The sequence below is a fragment of the Ixodes scapularis genome, unplaced genomic scaffold, assembly GCF_016920785.2.
Source record: "Ixodes scapularis isolate PalLabHiFi unplaced genomic scaffold, ASM1692078v2 PGA_scaffold4__175_contigs__length_147842914, whole genome shotgun sequence".
Lineage (NCBI taxonomy): Eukaryota > Metazoa > Arthropoda > Arachnida > Ixodida > Ixodidae > Ixodes > Ixodes scapularis.
In genome coordinates this window covers 140,249,955-140,273,701 of record NW_024609879.1, presented here as the reverse complement: position 1 = coordinate 140,273,701, position 23,747 = coordinate 140,249,955, and the positions used below count along the sequence as shown (strand labels likewise).

Below are 23,747 nucleotides of genomic sequence, written 5' to 3'. Positions count from 1 at the left end.
TTCGGGATTAGCACCGCTTCGGGAGCGGAGATCTAGACCACGCAAGGGTGCCGTGGCGGTTTTTTATGAAGTATTTATGTCATATTTGAATGATGCTTATGTATGATGCCATCATACATAAAGGACACAAATCACTTTCTTCGAGAAATAACAGAACTTGTAATTCCTACTGACGCAATCCTGGTCACCATGGATGTTGCGTCCTTATATACAAACATCCCTCACCAGGATGGCATCGAAGCAGTAATCAAGGCGTATAACAACGACCCTCCAACAATTCGTGTCAACAACGACGTCCTCGCAACACTTCTCAGGTTAGTTTTAGAACACAACAACTTTGAATTCGAAGGACGACACTTTCTACAGACTCGGGGAACTGCAATGGGCACAAAGATGGCCCCTAACTATGCAAATCTTTTTATGGCTGATTTAGAGTCACGCTTCTTGTCTAGTCGCTCTCTGCAACCTCTGGTTTATAAGCGATACATCGATGATATATTTATGGTATGGGCACACGGGGAGTCAGCACTCACAGACTTCATTCGGGATTTCAACGGTCTCCACCCCAGTATTACGTTTTCGCACAGTTATTCTAAAACGAGCATTGATTTTCTTGACGTAACAGTCGAGATCAGCGGGAATGCTCTTACAACAAAACTCTTCAGGAAGTCGACGGACCGTCAACAGTACCTGCACTTCAAGAGCTCCCACCCTAAACATTGCAAAACAAGTATTCCCTTTTCTCAAGCTCACAGATTCCGGAGAATATGCTCCAGTTTAGATGAATTCGAACGCAACGCCAGCAATCTGAAACTCGTGCTATCCAAGCAGAATTATCCACCAGCCATTGTCGATAAGGCCATTGAAAAAGCACGTGCTCTCGACCGAGAGCAAGTTATCAATCAACCCCAACCCAAAATGTCACAAAACGAGCACGCCAACCTGGTGGTTACATATTCAGCCCGCCTTCCAAATTTAAACAATATTCTCAGGAAACATCACAGTATTTTGCAGCAAAGCGATAAATTACGCACCCTTTTTCCGGTGTCACCACGCGTGGTATATCGACGAGGTAGAAACCTTAAGGACATATTGGTGCACTCGAAAAATAGAACTTCTGACGTTTCTGGTTGTAGACCTTGCCAGACGCCCAGGTGTGAAATTTGTGAATATGTCGAAACCACCAATCTTGTCACTAGCGCGAACTCTGGCTTTTATTTCAAAATCACTGGTAACCTCAACTGTGGTACGCGTAACGTTATTTATCTTTTACGCTGTAAACTATGTAACATGGATTATATAGGACAAACCAGTACTTCATTTCGGTTGCGCTTCAACAATCACAAGTCTCATATCAAGTCATTGCCCACGCTCCCCTTCTCAAAACACATGCATCTTAAAGAGCATAGCATTGAAAAAATACGTGTCATCCTTCTGGAATCTGGATTTAGCTCTGATCACGACAGAGAGTTGAAGGAGGCTTTTTTCATTCACAAATTCAATTCGGTTGCTTGTGGTATTAATGCAAGTCCAGGCGTGCTCACTTGGCTGCCACGCTGTGTGTAGGGCCGAGGCCACACAATTATTTTGGTTTTGCACGGACTGTACTAGCCGAGCGTGTCGATGACATTGTTGCACCAAAGGCGCCTGCCATCGTGAGCTCGTTCCACGCCTCTCGTGAACATCCTCGTGACCGTGCGTCCCGTGGTAATCCTTCCGCTGCGTTAAATTCTTGGGCACGTAAGCATCATTCAAATATAACATAAATACTTCATAAAAAACCGCCACGGCACCCTTGCGTGGTCTAGATCTCCGCTCCCGAAGCGGAGCTAATCCCGAACACATCCTCATTGCCACTTTTGTGTGCGCTCCGGTTGCTCGGGGGTGATTGTGCTCAGGAGCTGTAACAAAGACTGTGCCAAATACTACAAATCAATTTATTTCGTTTTATTGAATTGGATTAACATGGTTTATAATTACTAATTTCAAAGATTTACGATAATTTTTTTGCTCCTGTTCTGAATATTTTTAATACCCTTCATAGTAACTCTTCCTCTTCCACACGAACATCAACAAGAAGAAGAGAACATTTCACAACCATTCACCCTGAAGAAAAGCGGTCCCCGCTTGAAACGTCGGTGCAGTAAAGAAAGGCCTTTCCTGGATCTCCTCCACTTTCGTTTTACGTCCAACCGGCCCGTTGAACCTTCTTACCGTGTATATATATATATATATATCACTGATCTCAATGACAATTGCTGGATCGCGCTTGCCGCTCCCGCAAGTGAAGCCACCGGACTTCACTCGCTTGGGATACGATTTGCCGTTTTTGCTAGCCTTTGCTGCGGTTTTCCAGCGTGCTGTAGACACGTTTTCTACTCGTTCGTCGTCATTCGCCGAAGAAGTTTTTTGAGACTCTGTGTATTGTTGAGACTTGCCGTTGTGAACACGTGGAAAATTTTACGAAAGTGCAGTGTCGCAGGAAAAAGGCACAACGCGTCGAAAGGAAGGGCTGGCGGCGTGTTCAAAGCATCCTTGGCACGCCGAAGAGCCGTGTCTCTGTGCCTTCGCGCGCTTGGATACCGACCAAGAACCGACGCCGTGTGAATGTGTTCAGCGAGTGCAATGTGCGTGAAGCCGTATCAAAAGGTACAACTCGTCGAAAACGTGTCGCCGGTGTCGCGGCGTGATCAAAGCTTCCTTGGCACGCCGAGTGATGCATCTTTGTGCCTTCGCACGCTTGGATACCGGTCAAGAATTGACGCCGCGCCAAAGTTCTGAACGTGTGTCGCGCTTAGATGCCTTTAGATCATTTATATATATCGGCCACGGAGTTCTGGATCGTCCAGCTGTTCCGGTGAGTTGCTATCAATAAAAGGGGGAGATCTGTACGTGTTCTTATGTACTATATTAAGCATGGCTATGTCCCAAATCTACTCTAATAGATTCCGTGGGAGCACGAATAGGGCAACGTTGTGGAGCCAGGGGGTTTTCGAAAGCAAAAGTACAAGACGGCGAGAATGAAAATCTTCGAAGCGCGGCCGATATGGTCGTGTGCAATCTGTTGACCAATTACAATTAGGCGAGCCGCGCTCAAACGTCAAGTGCAATTAAGTAGGTTGATAATAAGCCAGCACTGATCAGTGATGAGGAGCTGTTGTGCACGGTATTGTGTAAATCGTCTAAGGACGAAAAAAAGACGTACCTCCCCCCCAGCTTCCGTCGCTAGTGGACGCTGGATTAAGCTCGTTCCTAAACCGCGAGGGGAAAAGACGCTGATCCAGAGGCACGAACAGCTTCACGCACATTGCACTCGCTAAACACATACACACAGCGTCGGTTCTTGGTCGGTATCCAAGCGTGCGAAGGCACAGAGACACGGCACTTCGGCGTGCCAAGGAAGCTTTGAACACGCCGCCAGCCCTTCCTTTCGACGCGTTGTGCCTTTTTCCTGCGACACTGCACTTTCGTAAAATTTTCCACGTGTTCACAACGGCAAGTCTCAACAATACACAGAGTCTTCAAAAAACTTCTTCGGCGAATGACGACGAAAGAGTAGAAAACGCGTCTACAGCACGCTGGAAAACCGCAGCAAAGGCTAGCAAAAACGGCAAATCGTATCCCAAGCGAGTGAAGTCCGGTGGCTTCACTTGCGCTGCAGCGAACAAGCGGGGAAGCGCGATCCAGCAATTGTCATAGAGATCAGTGATATATATATATATATATATATATATATATATATATATATATATATATATATATATATATATATATATATATATATATATATATATATATATATATATATATACTATTATATATATATATATATATATATATATATATATAATATATATATTACCGCATCTTTACGGTGGTGAATGATGTTGATTGGGGCGAAGCTCGGGTGGTGCTGATGATACTGATTTTGGTCATAGGTAGTGCTGATGGTGCCGTTTTCATTCATGTCTGTAGGAGAATGTGTGGTTTTCTTCTTTTTCTTTTTTTTTTTAAGAAGACAGATGGGACGGCAACTCAGAACCCCCAACTCCTTTTTCTTCTTTTTCTTGACACTGATTTTGGTCATAGGTGCTGATGGTGCCGTTTTCATTCATGTCAGTAGGAGAATGTGTGGTTTTCTTCTTTTTCTAAGAAGACAGATGGGATGGCATCTCAGAGCCCTTATTTTTTTTTTCTTTTTTTCTTGTTCTCGTTGCTGAACTCACGAGCAGGAGCTCGTGAGCTCGCGCAGGGGCACGCCGGACGTTTTTTTTCCTTTCTTTTTCTCGCTCTCGCTGCTGAACTCACGAGTAGGAGCTCGTGAGCTCCTGCTCGCGTGCTCATGAGCAGGGGCACGCCGAACGGCGGGGAGCTTTGCCCCCAAAAAGCCGAATCGGCGCGCGCCTCGAAGAAAAGATGGCGTCATTGCGATCGAGCGATCGTGACCACTGGTCGTGACGAACTGCTGGGGGGCTATGTTGCGCTTTTTGCACTCCCAGGAGACTAGGGAGAGGGAAGTGACGTCAACGACACAGCAAACGCAGATTGGATGTTGATTTCGTTTTCTTCTGTCAACATCCAATCTGCGTTTGCTGTGTCGTTGACGTCACTTCCCTCTTCCAAGTCTCCTGGGAGTGCACAAAGCGCAACATAGCACCCCTGGTTATAGGTCTATGCGCAGAGAAAGTCGTCCGCTTCTGGCGCAGGAGTTGAGGTGACAGCGACGCCGAGCTCCGATTGCTTTGACTGAAAATATAGTGGGTACACCTTCCACTATTTTTTTGTTTTTCGATCAGCCAATAAGAGTTCGGCGTTTTGACATCATCGCAAGCCCTGTGCAAGAAGCAGACGAACTTACGCTTCGCATTCTCATGAAACATCTTGTAGGCGAACCTTGTGTTGCACACCTTGATGACCGCACACCCGTTGAGTTGGTCCAGCTAGATCTCTCTCGTGCCTTTGACCGGCTCCCCCATCCTGGGTTGTTGGCGAGTGCCGAGCTAAAAGGGCTGCGTGGGCCCCTGCTTCGCTGGCTCGGTTCCTTTCTCACTGGCCGTACCCAGCGAGTTATCTACCGAGGTGCTTCCTCAACAGCTACTCCTGTCCTTTCTGGCGTCCCACCGGGCAGCGTCCTTGGCCCTACCCTATTCACCATTTTCATCGACAGCATTACAAATAACTTGGCCTCAACTCCTATCCTATACGCCGACGACATCTCTCTGCTCCAACCCATCCGCTCTCCTGCTGATTACGTCAGTCTACAGGCTGACCTAAATCGTTGTCTGGACTGGACGCAGCTGCACCATCTCCCCATCAATGCAAATAAGTGCTCGACAGTGACTTTCACTAATTCAAGTCGCCCACCATTTTCTCTCCAACCACCTCGTCTAAAACTTGGGCATCACGTGATAAGCCGAGCCAGTACGGCTGTGGTGCTTGGAGTCGAGCTGGACTCTCGGCTGAACTTTTCCACGCACACAAATCGCACTCTATCCAGGTCTCGCCGCCTGCTAGGTTTCCTGACGCGCGTGACCACCGGAATGCCGGCGAGTGCATTCCGATGTCTGTACACAGAGCTCCTTCTTCCTGCCCTTGAATATTCTAGTGCCGTGTGGTTACCCCAGTCACAAGCACTTCAAACAAGTCTCGCCAGCGTTCAACGCCGTGCAGCGTACACCTTTTACCGCCGCACAATTCTAAGAATGAGCAACGCCCCTACGTTGTAATTCCTCCACCGAACTGCTCCGGCATGCCTCCTGGCAACCTCTTGACTCAAGAGTACGGGCCTCAACAGTGCAACTAATGTGCCGCGTCAAGTCCCCTGGCCACCAGGAATTGCCCTACAGTCCGCGCCTGAACAAACGAACAGGCCGTCTTCAGCCGCTCCTTGGCTCATCTTGGCTGCCCCGTCAGCAGCTCTATGGCGTCGGCTTCCATCTGACCACACCAGAACTTTCCCACCCGACGCCGACGACCTCAAGACTATAATGAGGGCTGTCCTACGGGCCACGTAGTGCAGCGCCAGTATTGACACACGAACTGACCCGTGAACAACTATGAACAATAGGACCCAGGCTGGGCCCGCAGGCCTTTTGGTATGGGCAGTCTGCCTTCTGCGGCCCTTCCAGGTCTGGATCTCCTAAAATATATGCAAATAAAGCATTATTATTATTATAAAACTGGGTTTCAACAAACAGGTGCCCCGTGTGAAGGCGACCGAAAAAGTGGCACGCCTCCGAAAAAGGTTGCGCGCGCTCCTCGCTTCTGGAGCGATACTTTGCTGAAACCTCACCGAGGCCTGTCAAGCACCTGAAGGAGAAACGTGGACGCTGCCGCCCGACATCGCTATGACCTCCGACCTTCGAACAAGGAGCACGTTGAAATATTAGTGAAGCCTAGTCATAAAAAGTTTAAACGATGCTGAGGCCAACGTGACCGTAGATATCTCTGGCAATCGGTGCGCGTGACTTGTCACGTGTGAGATGGATGGTTGATTGTAGAACTTCTTGCAGGCTTGCGCGCACTCCGTCCGGTAGGTTTTATCAGACGAAGGCTAGACTGTGCATTCTAGCACCCCATACATGGAGAATAGAAGGGTAGGAGAGGGCATGACGTCGGCCGCGTAGCCTCCACAAGCCATGCTCCCTTGACGCCTCGCCTCTTTCTCATTTTCCTCCTTACTCTCCTCACTTACGTGACCACATCACGTGACCGTAGCTAGCCTTCTTCTTGCTATGGGGTACTAGAATACACCACAGTCTAGACTTCGATCTGATAGAACCTACCGGACGGAGCGCGCGAAAGCCTGCAAGGCGTCCTTCTACAATCAACCATCCATCTCACACGTGACATGTCACGCGCACCAATCGGCAGAGAGATCTGCGGTCGCGCTGGGCACAAAATCGTTTAAACTTTTTATGACTAGGCTTCACCAATATTGCAACGTGCCCCCTCCTAGTACTTCTAACCTCCTTGACCCCATAGCTAGACGAAGACTAGCTACGGTCACGTGATGTGGTCACGTTGGGCGGGACAAGTGAGGAGAGCAAGGAGGAAAATGAGAAAGAGGCGCGGCGTCAAGAAAGCATGGCTTGTGGAGGCTACGCGGCTGGCGTCATGCCCTCTCCTACCCGTCTATCCTCCTTGCCTTCGAAGCAGAGCGAGCTTTTGGAGGAGTCTGATATTTGGCCGATCTCGTATTCGAACCAAAGCCGAAGAGACAAACGTCACGGCACAGGCGCGGATCGCGCGGGAACTTCAAATTTGGCTTTTGGAAAAGTTGGTTACTTCACGAATACTGCGTTCAGAAGTTTCGAATATTGAGGATAATGTCCATGCATTGTTGTTAATTGTTTCAGATAATAATATAATAATAATAATTAGGGGTGTCGCGAACCGGCCGCGGTTCGAGTTCGACCAGGTTCGACTTTTTCGAACTTTTAGTGGAAAGTCGTCGAACCTTGTATTGAGGTTCGACTCGTGTGCGCATGCGCGACAGGCTGGCCAGTTGGCTTCGGATTGGATGGTAATGGCTAAAAGATGAATTAAGTGCAGCGCTGATCCGCTGTTTCAGTCAGTACAGTACAAAAATTTAAGTTATTAACTTCTTTAGTGAATAAAATTAGTTTCTTTCAATTGCAGCTGTTCACAAAATAAAATAACCCTTTGCATAAAAAAAAAAAATTCTCCAAACCTAGACATACTTATATCAAAGTCTGGCCACACTGTCCACAAAGTCGAACCCACTGGTCGAACCGTTCGTATCTGGTGAAAAGTTCGAAGGTTCGTCGAACCGGTTCGACCAAGTCGAACCCCCAAAGTTCGACCAAAAAATCTGGTTCGACAAAAGTTCGCGACACCCCTAATAATAATATAATTTTGGCCTTTCCGTGCCTCTTTTATACCTCCGGCGAAATTAAGTGCGATTGTGTAGATTTTGAGCGACTGGTTTCAAGGCTGGCATAAAGCCACAGTAGAAGTTAAACATTTAGATGTTTTACTTAATACCACTGTCGACCTAGTCATCTGCTCAGGATTGAAGGCTTTCTTCCACCATTTCGATAGGAAGATTGGAGGGGCGGAGGGGCGGCGAGGCGTTCTTCCATCTTCCCATGGACACGTCGCTTGCTTTCTTCTCTGCGCCGGTCGCGGATGGCGGGCTTCGGGTTCATTGTTTGGCGACAATGATAGCCCTTATTTCCTGTTCGCGGCTGCTAGCCATGGAGGGCAGAGTAGAATCGCTGTTGGGGGTCCAGGGAAGGGGGTCAAATTGTTTAAAGGGCTCGAGGTAAGCTCTATCGTGCGCGGGGACATCCTTTGTCCGTAACCTGCCTCCGTTTCTTTTTACGTTAAAGGGATACTACAACGAAATTTCGGCACTCATTTTTTGGTCTATATGTGTTCAAAGGAGCAGCATCACATCGAACATACCAATATCTTGTTAAAAAAGTCACAAAAAGGAATTTTAAAACAAATTAAACGATTAGCAAAGAGCACCTGGTGGATGTCGCTAACGCCTCGCTTCCCCTCTCTTCTCCAGCATTTCGTCTGCTTCCTCCTCCCCGGCCCGTCTTACCCTCGCCCTTCGTTCTTAGGTTGCAACGGTTGTCTCGCCTCCGGCCACGAAGAGAGAAGAGGGGCAGGAGGAACTCCCCTCTTCCCGAGATTGCCTTTTGTGTGTCGCAGAAGTCGCTATTGTCCCCCTACAAGATTACAGAAGATTAACCCGTCCCTCAAAATTCGTACAAAAGCAGCCGCTTCGGTGGCTGGAACGACTAGGCCATCCTCTCGACGTCAGCCTCGCCGTAGTTTTGCTCGTCTTGAGACGACCTACGTCTCGATTGCGTTGGATGTCACGTGGTCTCCGCGGGGCCTCCTCCGAGCGCTTGCTAGAGTGGGCCGTTTATAACGAAAAATACAGCCACCAGGCTCTAAATAGAAACGTGCGGTTGTCATTTACGGATATTGTGGATCATATTCAACCTATTTTTGAACACGACGGGAATATTTCAACTTTCGTTGAAGTATCCCTTTAAGACCTCGTTTCATCTTGTGATGAACCCAAGGAGGTTATAAGTACTAGGAGGGGTGCGCGTGACATGTTACGTGCAAGATGGATGGTTGATTGTAGGAAGATTTCTTGCAGGCTTGCGCGCGCTCCGTCCGGTAGGTTTTATCAGATCGAAGGGTAGACGAAGGCTAACTACAGTCACGTGATGTGGTCATGTTGGGCTGATAAGTAAGGAGAGGAAGGAGGAAAATGAGAAAGAGGCGAGGCATCAAGGGAGCATGACTTGTGGAGGCTATGCGGCTGATATCCTCTTTGGATGAACCGCAGGGGATGGCTACGGGCCGAGTCTGTGACACGGCCCTGGCGAGGCATCTTAACGCAACGCAAAGTATAGTGCATCAAAGACTTGGATAACGCAAGGCACGTAGCCTCTGCCCTTAACATAATGGTCGTGTTTTGTACCAGTGTTACATAATTTATGTTGTAATGAAGCTAGCTTGTTTGGAGAAACAACTACTGGTTGGCAACTCTGTCGTTAAGAAAAATTTCTTTGAGATGGATGTTTTCTATATAAATATTTCTATGTACAAACTGAACCCGAGTTAAATATTCATTGGAACAAATAATTTGAACTTTAAAGGACCTTGCTGTCTGTTTAAAATGTCACCTGACCAATGTAACCGCGCTCACTTTTGTTCACCGTAGCGGCAGGCCCGTCTCTGCCAGTGGCTTGCGTTTCTTTCGCCAGCTCGCTTCCAGCATTGGCTTCCAGACAATTTTTTAGGCGCTATGAAATAAAGAGCTACGCTTGGGATAAACCAAAGCATAGCTCTCCAGCAAGATTCAGCTCCCCAGTAGGGGTTCCTTGGTTCACACCTTGCGTCGCCCCGGAATGTCCGCATCGGCTGAACTTCGCTGTGGGAAGCTGGGTGGTACTTGCGTCGGAGGCCAAGTTGGTTCCCTTGGCCACACCGACTAACTCGATAGGAGGGGGCTACTTTTATATAAATGATTTAATACTGTCGTAGCGAATAAAGGTACATAGCGAAACAGAGCTGCAAAGATTACTCTAGTGCGAGGTGGGAAGGAGGTGCTCGGGTGTTAGCCATACTTGGCTGGCTCGTAGGATAAAATCCCGATTACGGGGGCACTGTCCCTCGGAGTCTCTTGACGGGGTTCGATTACGGAGCGTGAGCTATCGAGCTCCAGCACCAAGTAGAACCACTAAAATCACTTGTTGGCCCCTCCCTTTTTGGTAGACCTGCGATTCCCCGACGCGTCATGAAACGGGCGTTTCCCAGTGGCCGAGAGTGCACAACCAGTCGGCTCACTTCTCCACCATGGGAAAATCGCTTAATTTTCCTGTGTGAGGCTCCACGATCTGCGTATGTCTCACGGCCAAACGTCAAGCAGGTTCGGACGCGAGCAAATGACTCCTTAGAACTCGTGACGCAAGTCGGACAGCCGTCCCCGATGTGGACAGCGCCGACGATCATTCCGCCAGACGTGGTCTAACGTTGCCCAGTCAACCACCGCACTCTCCGATAGCTCTCCCGACCGGAAACGCACGTTCAGGTTCTCTCGGCTGGAAGCGCGAGTTTTAAACCTCACATCGCAAAGTACGCCAGTCTATCCAAGTCGCCCTCTACCGAGGAAAGTCTTCGCCAACGCTTTCGTATACCAGCTAAGTCCCTCTCGTGCTAACGGTGGACCGTTAGCACGAGAGCATTAGCACGAGTGTAAGGATTGCCTTCGTCAATCCTTACACCCACAGTTGGGCAAAGAGGGCCTTTCAGACGATGCACTCGTACGGAACAGTAATCCAATGTCAATTCTATGTAAAATGTATTTATTAAAACAAAAAAATCTCGCCGGTGTCACTTTTGTTTTTGGGTTTCCCCAGTGTCGTTAGGAGCGCAACCCAGTATGCCCCCTGCCTCTCCCCCAACATTGCGTCCATCTACTGATTCTGGTCGCCACAGGCGTGCTGCCTCCTCATGTGGCTTCTGAGTTCACCTGGGGACAGGAACCCTTTGCCGCAGTCCCCGCACTTGTGGGGATACTCTTTTGAGTGTGCCCCGATCAGGTGCCTCTTCACGCTGCTGAAATCAGAGGCCCTGTAGCAGCACAGGTGACAGGCATAGGGCTTCTCGCCGGAATGGGTTTGCCTGTGCCTTGAGAGGTGACTTGTCTGAGCGAATCCTCTACCACACTCTGGGCAGACGTGGAGCCGCTCTCCGGTGTGTGCTTTCGTGCGTCCTCAAGTCTGCCAACTGGGCGAACTTCTGCCCGCACTCGGCGCACTCATGAGGACGCTCGCCCGTGTGCACATTCTGGTGCCTGGTCAAGTTGCCCTGCTGCGTGAAAGCCTTGCCGCAGGTGCCGCACACGAAAGGCCTCTGTCCCGTGTGGGTGCGCTCGTGCATGACTAGGTTTTGTTTAATATCGCTGGAGTAGGGACAGTAATTGCATTGGTGCCCACCTCCTCTTTTCTCGTGCATCTTCTTCCATTGTCCCTGGAAGTGTTCGAGGGAAGCGAAGACGCTGTCGCAGTCCTTGCACGCGGAGGTCTGCACTGACCCCTCGAGGGACGGTGCCTCTTCTTGGTCTGCACATGGACGAGCAAGACAAGGGGGGCAGAAAGTTAAGGGGGGACAGTGCCGTAAAATTCCGAGATGCCCCTCCCCCGAACGGTAACCCACCCCCCATTTTGGGCTCGATTTGTTATTTTCTTTGAAAACACAGAAAGATAGCCCACTTTTAGTAAACCTAGTGTTCGGATGAATGATGATCTTGGCGTAAATGTGTCCGGTTAAGTAGGGCGGGACATATAAGCGAACATTGCTGTCTCAGAAGTACAGCCATATTTCCTTCATTGCCCCCTCGCTGCGATAACCCTTACAGAAGAAACACATATAATTTTCATACAGATTGACCCGTTTGGGTCACACAATGTTATGGACATACGGGGCCCGTATGCAAACAGGTCGTCCTATATGTGAACAGGTAACAAACAGGAGCACCCGACCAGATACGGATCGACCTGTTACGCGGACTGACCCGTTATGCAGGTCCACCCATACGATTCCTGTTCAGAAAAAGGTAAGCTGGCAACCCCCGGTCTGCCTTTCGTATTCCAAGGCTCTCCACTGAAATGAAATCCTGACACACTTCCTGAAAAGAGCATGCAAGAAACTAAAACAAGGTCTCGAAAGCAGGTACAGTTGACGAAACAGATATGTTACAGGCATGACAAAAGCAAATAGCCACGCACTGTCATCATATCAACAGGAAAACTAAATTCCCAAAAGTAGCTTAAAACTGCAGCTTCCTGTCGATATCTTGAAGTTGCTCCGCGATATACTTGTTCATGAAACCCTTTTGTTTCCTAGGCGACACATCCGAGGGTGCTTGTCCGATGTACATGTCGAAGGAATCTGAAAATGAAAAGAACATGGAAATTATCCATATGCACTGCTGTTAAGTCAAACCCGTTTATGTCGAACTCGGAAAAACCCGTCCACCAGTTCGATCTAGCGAGTAATTCTATATAAAAGTTTTAATGAATTTGACAACGAACAAGCACGCCACATCTAGAAACGTTTACACTCAAAGGAGCGTCTGTAGGTCATGAGGGACGCTCTATGCGGCCATTCAGAGGCCGCTTTTTGTCTTTCAAGGTCTCACCGGCTCACCCTCTCCCCACTCCCTAGAGAAAAGAGAATTTTTTTCTCCTTCGGGGCGATTAAAGCGGTTGCCCCAAAAGAAAAAAAGCCAGCTTTCTCTGCAAGCTGGTTTTTCCCCAACGAGTTGCTCGCAACGGGGCGAAAGCCAGCTTGCAGAGCAGTTCGATCTATCGGGAGACGCTGCAATTCCCGTTCAATGTAACCACATTTTTCGCAATGCATTACTATTGCAGCTCCTAGTCTGTTCACAAACAGTTTGATACAAGGGATGGTTTGAATTAACCAGGTGCGATATAATCGGGTCTACTTGTAGCCCTAGAAAAAAACATCACAATCGCATGTTAATTTGTTGTAATATAGGACTGAACAAAAAAAACACTGAAACCAGAAAAAAAAAATTTTTTTTATACCCAATTAGGACAGGCATGTCTCAAAACTAATGTTCGTCGGAAAAAAAAGAAGTTTGCCCAATATTTATGTAAAAAAGCGCGAAACACATGTACGACGAAACCGTCCGATCCGACGTGCGAACTGCCGGAATGGCCTTCGAGGGCAAGAGTTTTTTGTAGCACCGGAGAGCGTTGAAAACCCTCGGCTCCGACTGTCGTATTGCCTGATCGGACGTCGGATCGGACGGTTTCTTTGTACATGTGGTTCGCGCTTAATGCAAATTTTTCGACTTGCAGGCGAGACCGAAATTGTACCCCTATAAGATGATGATCATGATAGCTTTTGTACCCCTCCAGTGAGCCGCATGACAACGCTCAAGTCCTTTTTCCCTGCAGAATCATGCAAAGAGTTCTGCAGTGGAATTGCCAGGGCTGCGCAAGAGGGTGGCGGAGCTCGGGGCTCGACGTACCATCGGAACGCCCAAATATCCTACTCCTGCAGGAAACTAACACGACAGAGATTGCATTACCAGGGTTTGAGGTGTATTCGTGCCCATCCATCACTAACAAAAGGTTTGGGGAGGGTCCCAGAGGCAGAGCAATGATCTATGTGAGCACAGACTCACCACGCTGCCAAATCGACGCCACGCAGTTTTGCACCGACGACCAAGAGGTTTTTGCCATTAAGATTTCCTGGCCACAGAAGTATATAACGATGGCTTCTGTCTACTATAGACCGCTGCCCTCGAAGCAGCAACTCCAACTAGAAAACGGTTGGATCGCTCACCTGCACGATATGTACCCTAGAAACCATAAAGTGTACGGAGGAGATTTCAACCCACATCATCCAATTTGGGGGTACTGCAAGAGGAGCAATGGAGTAGAAGATTTGATTGAGGAGATGACGACATAATAGCTACACCTGGCCAACTCAAAAGGAGCCAAGACGAGAATTGGCACAACAGGACAGAAGGTCACTACACCGGACCTCGCGTGGGCTGCCATGGTAACGAGGTAGGCAACACTGGTTTGTCGGCAACAGGTATCACAAACGTTGTTGCCACCCTAAACAGCGGAGCGGCGGAAACATGTAGGCACCCTAGTCCTCCTCACCTGCATCATGGCAGGTGCCACCCGCTCCCCAGCACGCATGGCCGCATGGAGCAAAGGAAGACGCTCCAGCACGTGCAACCAATGCACGAACAACATAAAAGGAGGCATGACTTATCTCTTCTGTGAATGCCCCTACTATCAACAAATTCGGACCAAGTTCAAACCCATATATGCCCAGAACCTGGTTGACTGGGTTCACCCAAAGTCATCAGACAAAGACAATGACCAGCTTAGTCTCCTAAACTTCATGCTAAAAGCGAAGCTGGACGTGTATGTGCAGATTCTCTCCTCCCTCATCCCTTTTAGTGCCACATGCCCAGACGGAGATGTCACGTGCCATATTCCCCTCACCTTCACCTTGTTTTTGTGGCAATAAAAACGCCTTTTGAATCTGAATTCGCTGGCCACTCCCCCTTTTACTACTGGATTCGCTTGGCTAATTGGCCGAATATCGTGATTTTGCGGTGTGACCAACGTGTTGTGGCGTTGAACACACGTGCACACGCCTGCCGTCACCACGATGGCAGCGAGACCGATAAACCCGGAGCTCAAGCATGAACTTTTAGATCGCTGCGAAGAGCTCGGACTTCGACCTTACGTGGACACGCCTCAGAGGACGGCTGGTAATGACGAAGTCGACGCAGCGCCTCTGCCGCCTGACAGTTCACCTTGCCTCGACGACATGGACTGGTAATGAACATCTGATTCCTTTATTGACGGGACAAAAATAGCGTAGCTGCTACCTCGTTGATTAGAAGTGCTCACTAACTGCTTCTGTTGTTGAGCCACCTCGTCAGGAGGTCAAATCAAATTTGGGGGTTTTACGTGCCAAACCTACGACGGGCATCTGGCACGCCCCAGCGGAGGACTGAAGATTATGTTCAACCACCTGGGGATCTTTTGACGTGCAACCGAAAGCTTGGTTACCTGGGGATCTTTTGACGTACGATCTTGTCAGAAGGAAAAAACGGAAAAGTTTGCTTGTAGTGCTGCTATTGACTCGTGCAAAATTCCGAGCAACTTTTTGCACCCCACTATTGCCCGTTTCGATCGTACCGGCATGCGGTCGTGTATCACTACTGCGTGATGCACGTTAAAAACCCCAGGCTAGCGGTTGTACTGCACTGTCTAAATTTTTCATCTACAGCTTAGAATCTACAGTCGCCCGTTGAGACAGACTAACTAGGTTATATAAACATACACACACCAATTTCTTTTTTGATTTTAGGTGCAGTTGCGGCCACTGCCACGTGATGTTGACGGCCGCCAAATGTATCTGTTGCATGGAGGTGGGGGAGGCCGCCGCCAACACCGGCAGTGTCTGCACCACACAGCACAGCGACTTCTTCGGGGCAATCCGCAATCCCGTCGGCCTCCAAATCGCGTTTCGCATGAGGGCGATCGAGCTCTTGGACAGGGAGCTTGTCGGGAACAGGGAAACCCACAGGTAAGGCCTTCAAACACCAGGTGGTGTCGGGTATTTGAAACACTAACACACTGGTCAGTTTCAATCTAAATCATTTTGCATAACCGAATACCTACATACAGGGCTCTGTTTAAGTTTGGAATGAGGCAAGCGGGCATCAGACTTCGGTGCAGAAACTGGCCTCTAGTTCTAAGGAAGTCATCCGAGGTTGGAATTGGTAGGTGCAGTGAGGATTCCACTTTGTGTGCAATTCATTATTGTAAGAGATGGTACAGTTTATTCTACCATGGGCAGATATGATCTTCGTAAACCCGAGTTCAATCTGGATTCTCCATTCCTTCAACGGAGGTACAGGTGCGTTGCATACCACCAGTTTGCAAGGTGGATTTGGCGCCGCCTTGGGAGGCACAACAGGAAGATCCTGCCTGCCTGTGTAGTAAAGGCCATTAGGAATGCCTATCCATCAGAAGAATACTGTGGCTTTAGATATCCTGCCCTGTAGGCCTTACATGTTCTCAGTCACCCCAGTGCAATATTGCTGTGCGCAGGGCCAAACAAGCAGCGCTCGGTCACGGAACTCCAGAAGATTGGCGTTTATTCTTACTCGGGCGTAACTTTTATCATTTCGTCCTAGTTTCTTGTTCTCGAAAGTGCGTGTTCATTCTCACCCTGAACACCCGGTGCTCGAACCTTCTGGGCCGGATTTTTGCGATGCCGACGGAGATTAGAAAAGGAGCTGCCCGTGACCTTGTCGAGTCGGTCTCGCTCTCGCTTCCTGTTACGCCGCCAAATTGCCGCCTGCTTTTCTGCTGTCTCGACGCTCATTCTTTATTTTGTTTGACACAAGTTCGCTGATTAAACCCTTCTTTTATGTTCATAATTTACCGTCTCTTCGCCTTGCTCCGTGACAATATGCACTTTGGAAGACGACGGGGTTTAGGGTTCCCCAGAGATTTCGCTGTGTTGAGTGGTGCAGCAGCTGCCCAGATTTCGGTTCACCTCATCCACCTCCACCAACCCGGGCAAAAAGTACTGGCTTATGGAACTATTCTAAGCTGGATCCAACATGTCCCAGCATGGAGTAGTTCTCTAAACCAGTGCATTGACTTTTGCATGGGACTAACTGCAATATCAGAAAGTGAGGCACACCTTACGCCAATATGTGCTATTCTTTTAAAGCATTTCTGTGTTCTAACATGCTGAATAAAAAATTGCAAGTTGATGTGTCAAGTAATTTTTATTCTCCAAGTAAACATATTTTGTATGAAATCAAATGGCTTCAGGAAAGCCTCAGAATGGTAGCCTGTATGCCCTTCTGTTTCAGCTTGGTGAAGCCACAAACAAATGCCACCTTCTCCATGGCGTTGCTTGACGTCACCTCGTATGACTGGTCACAATGTGTACGCATTAATTTCTTCCAACAGACAATGTACTGCAGCATCAATGCAAGACCTCCACAAATGCAATCAGATTTAAAGCAGAAAGGAACAGTGGTTGTAAACAAGAGGCAAATCAGTTTTACAATAATTTAGTTTGCCTCAGTTAGTAAATGTTACCTCGCCTTTCTTCCTGGTGACTGCCTTGTGGAAGCTGTAGGTGCAGTACTTTGCGCTGAATCCTGGCAAATCGCAGCGTCCATCCCAGCAAGGGCAATGCTCTTGCCTCGGAGACCTTGCAGAAGCTCAGTGTTCTGCTGCTCATACACTTGGCAGGCAATTATGTGTTATAAATTAATACGCAATGCAATGTTTTATTCTCTACACTTATTACTACTCTGACTTACCCGATTCGCAGCAGGCATCAGATAACCAGTCTGATATTGTTGTAGGTGCGCTCCGAGATGGCTTGAATGTTGACGGACTTGTTGCTGCTCAAGATGGTCGCAGGAGAAGCACCTCCAAAGAGATTGGCTGCACAAATGCAAACATTGCCTGTTGCTTTGCCACTTACCTTTGGTTGGCTCCACCATGTCTTCTGTTGACAATCAGTAGTGTGCCGACAACATCTGTGGTGTTGCAGCAAGGGGCATGGCACTTGCGGCACACCTTGAAACGCTCCAGGAGGCACCCTTCAAAAACAATAAACTTCCGCTATTTGTGGGGTGGCGCCTTTACGCAGTCACTGTCGTCACTGAAAATATAAATAAAACTGTAACATATTCCGGGGGTTATTTGAAAGTACTACCTTTGGAAGCTCACATTTGTGGAGGGCGCATAGCTGGTGTCACCAGGAGCATTGCTCTCCTCCATGCCGTCCTCCCCCTCGTCTGCATTGTAAGGACATTGTAAGGACGTTTTAGAAGGTCAGGCACTGGTGCGGTTAGCATGACCGTTAGAATAGTAAGGAATTGTGGGCAACGCTCACCCGAGTCACTGCTGTCCTCAGCTGACTCATCCTCCACATTGGTGCTGGTGTTGCTGTCACAGCTACCAGGGTCATCTGAGTTTTCTTGCTGTCAGAATCCCTTGGGCCATCTCGTCTGCCCTCTGGATCATTACTGTTGCCTGCATAAGAAGGCCTATCCAGCACATCGCTGACACTTACCTCACCATCAGGTGGTATGGGAGCCGAACTGTGAGGACGGATGTCCTGGGCCTGCAGTTGGGGGGTTGTCCTTCAAACTGGAGACGGCAATTGAACCTGGAGTGCTGGGGCAGGCTGCAAAGGTGGCATCCTAGCACTGCACTCTTGGTTCACCTGTGCAGCTGCAGATTCTATACACATTGCAAACAAAGGATTAATTTCCACTAAAACTAAACAATGCCGAGGTTCCCACATATACATACTATACTATAAGTTGAGTATTCAGTCACACTTACGCACTGCTGTAGTGCCTTCTTGTGTGCCTATGTCTGCAGGATCTGTCTGTACCAACAGATGCACGAGGAACGAAACAGGTGCAGCTGGAAGCCTGCGACAAACATTGCAAAAAGTACAGTATAGACCACTTACAACGTAACCGCTTATAGTGCAGGACCGGGTATAACGCGGCTTTTTTAAACCACCGGTTCGCCTCCCATAGAACTCCATGTATTTACATACCGCTTAAAATGCAGGCGCGCGAAGGGAAATACCGGTTATAGTGCGGTTTCTGGAAGAGCCCGGCGGCCGTGCCGACTGACCGGCGCAGCGAGCACGCTTCCCTTTGCGGCGCTAGATAACGGCGCGAGCCGCGAGCGGCACTCGCGGGGCATGGAGGTTGCTCGAAAAAACCGGGAGATGCGAAGAGAGAGGCTGCAGTTGCCATAGCGACGGAGGGACGCATGCACGTGTCGTTCTCGTGCGTGCGTCCCTCCGCTGCGATGGTTGGAAACAACCGCAACGACAGACCAATCGCAGGTCGAGGAGAAGTGTTGCATGCCGGCAGTGCGTACACACTATTGGCTCTCTCCTTTCCCCCCCAACCTCTATTACAACGCTTCTCCTCCTCTCCGGTCGCGGGTCGGCTGCGTCTATCCGCAAACATGGCGTTGGTTTTGATCGTCGACGTAGATTGCGTGATGGAGGCTCATCGTTCCGCGTAAAAGCGCTACCCTTGACTGTGAATTTTCGTTGTGTGTCGTTATGATAACCCAGCACGCACTAGAAGGGAAGATCCAAGGAAAGATCCACCTACTCGTGCGGCGATGTCGTGGCGGCACTCTCAAGACGGCAGAAACGCCCGTGTCGTCGTGTTTGTTTACTTCGACTAGAGTGGTGCTTTCTGTGTTTTCGAACATCGCCCGGATTTCTTATTTGGAGCATTTCATGCCTGTGCTCAAGTTGAAGGTATTACTGGCGCGTACCGTATGAAGGATGCGAATTTTCACGCGTTTTCATCGCCGGAGAAAAGTGATTAGGGTTAGCAATCCTGAACGCTCGCAACGTCCGCGACGTCCGTCCGCAACCCGCGACGCTGTTAAAAGGCTGCGCCAGGCAAAAGTCGCTCATTTCTTTCAAAATGTGTGACACACTTGAGACAGAACTGTTCTAGTCTGGTGAAATAAAGACTTTCCTCAAACTAAGCTTTATTTTTCACCTAACATAAAGTAAATTCTTTTACAAAGGTAAGTAGTCTCATGGCATGTATTTTGGCCTGAAAAATTGATGTTTTGGTTATAACGCGGTACCGCTTATAGTGCGGATTTTTGCGACTCCCGCGACATACATTATATGCGGTCTACACTGTATTGGGCATGGTCTAAAGATATTTCACAGTTTTGATGGCACTCATGTTCAGCTGAAAGTGTGAGCACCGATATGAAAGGCCTATGTTTGCAATTTGTGTCTAAAGTACAATTTGCACTCAAGGTCAGTAAGAGAGTGGAATGGGAGTGGCAAGGGAACTCACCACACTGGTGTCTGACGCAATGCTTTGTATGGCTGGTCCAACCATGTCGATTGCGTCGAGCTGAACAGATGCAATAATTTGGACGTCCCTTGTCCCTGCCAGTGACTAAGGGTAGAAGAAATAATAGTGCAACATGTGCTTAATGTACATTCCGTCCTGAGAATCGAGACGGCCACGGTACCAAATTTACAGGAGAGGAACCTCCAACGGGGCTGTCATGGCTTGATGCAGCTGCTGGCCTCTTCAGGCCACTCGATCCTGTCAGCATCTGGTTGAAATGCATAGAAGAAATGCGCATTGGTGGTGGGCTACAGATGTAGCTTGTTCAATATACACTCAATAGTACTCGAACTATGCAGGTGTGTCATGCAGGAAAAACTCAAACTCTAGGTGGTGGGGGTTGAATGCAAGATCCTGGGTTCTGCTTAGTTTGCTTTGAGGGGTGGCAGGGATCCCATCGCTGAAATGCAATTTAGAGCAATTTTTGGGAGCACCAAAATATGCATTCTGGAGCCATTTGGAGCACCAAATGTTAATTTTCTGTGCACTTTGTAGCATGTAAATACACATTTTTAGCGCTTTACAGCAACCAAGTTGACTTTACAAGAATTTTGAAGTTGGCACGTATTTTACCAGGCATCTTTTACTATAACGAAAATGTGCTTCATGCCATATTCCAGTTGAAAACCATCAGGGGAAACTTTTTGAGAGGTATTAATGAGTATTAATACTAAAAAAGACAACAAGCTGGTTTATGCAATTTTTGGACCAGATTTATTTTGAATAAAGAGATGTAAAAAGAAGTCCAGGATTTAAAGCCTCTATAGTTTTTCATTTACAGTTTCCAGCTTGGTCGTATTCGCAGACAAACTTGCATTTGCCTCGGCAAGAAGTACCCGACCAGATTCGATCTCGTCCATGTTCTTGTCCCTCAGCCCCATCTTGATGAGATGGGGCTGAGGTCTTCAGTCTCCAGGAGCGCATTTCGAATGCCTCCAAATGTCAAGTGGAGTTCACAAGACACGACGGGACTCGGATATACATGCGACGTTGGACAGAAATAGCGCAGTTTAAAAAAAAACAAACAACGCCGGCTGAATATTTGCATTTTAAACGAAAAGGTTCCCACGTGACTCAACGCTACGCGAGTTCGCCCCGTTACGTAGAGCGAAAGTCTCACTGAAAGCCTAACTGAGGTCAGCCAGTCACACGCTCTTACCTTTCTTCATTGCATTCGATGCACAGCAGTCCCCTTCAAAGCCGGCTGTTCTGAACAGCGGGGTAACGTAAGCGTGGCGTAACTGCACAAAACGGTGAACCTTGGCAGAAATCGAACTCGCTCGAACCACGCCACGGGTATGACCAAGATGCGAAGAACAAACAAGAAATGTCACACCCAGCTTTAGTTTATAGTCGCTACGCGCGACTAGTTCCGGGTTCCGCTAGATGTCTCATTTGTGTAAGGTTGCTGTTGGCTCAGGTAGCTGGCGCAAAATGCCGTCCAATCCGCAAACAGAGCTTTTGGAGCACTTTGGCGCAATTTCGCAAAATTTTATCAGCATGGCGCAGGAAATCGCTTTAGGCGCAAAATAGTGCATTTGGTAGAAGAGCAGTAAGTTGGGCGAGTTGGTAAACGTTGAGCATGGTTAAAATCGCGCACAAAGAGACGAGGACAAACGAGGTAGGATCACAGAACACAGACAGGCGCGCACTCACAACTCTAGTATATTAAGTGAAGAAGAGAAAGATGAAGCACTATTTTTTACAGGGGACAACGTCACCAGGGGGAAACAGATCATCCGCAGTCAAATGATCGCAAGAAGGCAACTTCTTTTTCGCTCAAAGCTACCGACGGCTGACTAACGCAGCGATCGGTCAGGCTCAAGATGGTGAACGCCTCGAGCGCCTCGCGCGTTTGTTTTTCCTTAAACCGGCCAATGATTGATGTTTTTTCTAAAGATGGTGTGCACATACAGGTTTTACAGTGCACCGAAAGGTGACCTCCCACATTGGATGTTAAAGAAAGTTTATGCTCTCGTAGCCGGTCATTCAGACACCGTCCCGTCTGTCCAACATAGCATCTTCCACATGAAAGAGGAATGCTATATACAACGCCCGATGAACGGGGAACAAATTCCAGCGGACCTCGAGAGATTAGCGATAATATAAAAACAATCCAAAAGCTATTTTACGATGAGTAAAGCTTTACGCACTCCGGAGCACGACCAACTCCGGAGTGCATTTCGGACGAAATGGCTATACGATGGTTACACTCGGATCTGACTAACCGAGCTGCTTTCCGAATGATGCTCCTTGATTCGGCAAATAATGCAGGAAGGGAGCAGCAGCACGTTGTAAAAGAAATGGGATTGATTTCAGAGCTCACGTTCGAAACGATGAACCAACGGACACAAGTTTCTGAGACACGCCAAACGAACATTGCCGCCATTGCCACCTGGGAGCCTGGGATTTCAAATGGTTATTTCCGGCACGATTTCCGGTTCCGCTTGGCCTGCCATCTGATGAGAGCGAGAAAAGGTCCGAGAAATGTAACGATAAATGTTTCACCAAGAATTTACATGCAAGGAAATGCGAAAACCGTTAATAAAAAGCTATCGTTATTAAGTTTTCCGCGGCGCAGTATCACGCTCTGCTGGTTGATAAAAAAAAGTGGCGGCAAGCGCGGGAAGTTTAGCAGACGACAGTTGAGCGTCTCTTGGGAATCCCGCTCTGCGACCGCCACTCGGCTGAGTCCCAACGAAAATGTCTTCCGAAGACCTGCCTCGCTTCAGCCTCATCCGAGAATATTTCTCGGATGAAGAATGGAACACCATGTCATTCGACGTTAAGTCAAGGATGACAAATCTCAAGGAAAACTACGACCTTCTCTTACGAATGGGTGAGCGTTGTTGGCAGCTGAGCCTCTGAAAAAAGCGCCTCTGCGAATTCGGGGAAAGGGATGGCTGCGAAGAATAATTTGTGACATAAAAGTATTTATTAGTATTCGATACGTTACATTAGGATACCAGGCCTGAACACCGGGTCCCCGGTATATTGTAGCCTCAGCACCGAGGTCCGCTGTGAAATGCAGATACTCGGCAGTGACAACGGCAAACCCTAACGGCAAACCCTCGTGAGGTTAACTCTGTGCTTATGCGAAGAGCAAGTCGCTTCTTCGGCAGCAGTTGCGGCGACCTCAGAACGACGCCTAGCTCTGATTGGCTCTGATTAGGAAGATAGTGGGTAGACTTCAAGGCAGCTTGCTTTGAGGTCTATCCACTGTCCTTCAATCGGAGCCAATCAGAGCTCGGCGTTTTTCTGACGTCACCACAACCCCTGCAAAAGAAGCAGACGAACTTGCGATCCCCATTGTTTCTTCACCCGACAACCAAATATTGCAGGCGCTACAAAGTGCCCCCCCCCCCCCTCTTTCCAATAGACCCCCAAAATTATATACATTTATTATACAAATTTTGTTTCGCTTTTTCTTAACAGAAAAATGAACTACGCCTCGACGAGCGCTCGTTCTCCACACAAATGTAGCGCCAGTGGTCTGAACCAGATGACAAAGTTTCAAAACTCTCCCCGTTAGCTTATTCAAAAGTTAATAGCGATTTTCCGAAATTTACAACGGGAAAATGGCTGCCGGTGGAGCTCTCGAACACATGGAGCTTAATGGCGTCAGTTACTGAAAGCGGGCGCCATTTTCCAATCGAAATTATCAGAAAGTCACTTATGACGTTTGAACGAGATAATGATTACTTCTTAAACTTGGGTATCTGATTAGAACCTC

The 23,747-nt window shown here is 48.4% G+C and overlaps 4 protein-coding genes across 5 annotated transcripts in view; 3 read left to right on the top strand and 1 right to left on the bottom strand.

The window, feature by feature from the left end:
- LOC115318788 overlaps positions 1-23,747 on the top strand; it is a 162,226-nt gene that overhangs the window by 47,778 nt on the left and 90,701 nt on the right. The gene's annotated exons all lie outside the window — the stretch shown is intronic.
- Positions 1-23,747, top strand: part of LOC115330927 (histone-lysine N-methyltransferase PRDM9-like) — a 204,673-nt gene that overhangs the window by 169,164 nt on the left and 11,762 nt on the right. The window lies entirely within an intron of this gene.
- On the bottom strand, positions 11,566-22,407 carry LOC120849764. The gene is made up of 11 exons (XM_042293469.1): positions 22,243-22,407; positions 21,174-21,255; positions 20,136-20,222; positions 18,444-18,535; positions 17,989-18,282; positions 17,823-17,890; positions 17,575-17,692; positions 17,408-17,491; positions 17,181-17,328; positions 12,285-12,447; positions 11,566-11,618 (listed from the first exon to the last, which is right to left on the bottom strand). The coding sequence occupies exons 5-10, from the start codon at positions 18,061-18,063 to the stop codon at positions 12,326-12,328; spliced, it is 615 nt and encodes a 204-aa protein (XP_042149403.1). The 5' UTR covers positions 18,064-18,282; positions 18,444-18,535; positions 20,136-20,222; positions 21,174-21,255; positions 22,243-22,407; the 3' UTR covers positions 11,566-11,618; positions 12,285-12,325.
- On the top strand, positions 15,413-16,126 carry LOC115311053. The gene is made up of 3 exons (XM_029969640.4): positions 15,413-15,645; positions 15,819-15,821; positions 15,973-16,126. Exons 1-3 carry the CDS (start codon positions 15,452-15,454, stop codon positions 16,124-16,126), a joined length of 351 nt encoding a protein of 116 aa, XP_029825500.1. The 5' UTR covers positions 15,413-15,451.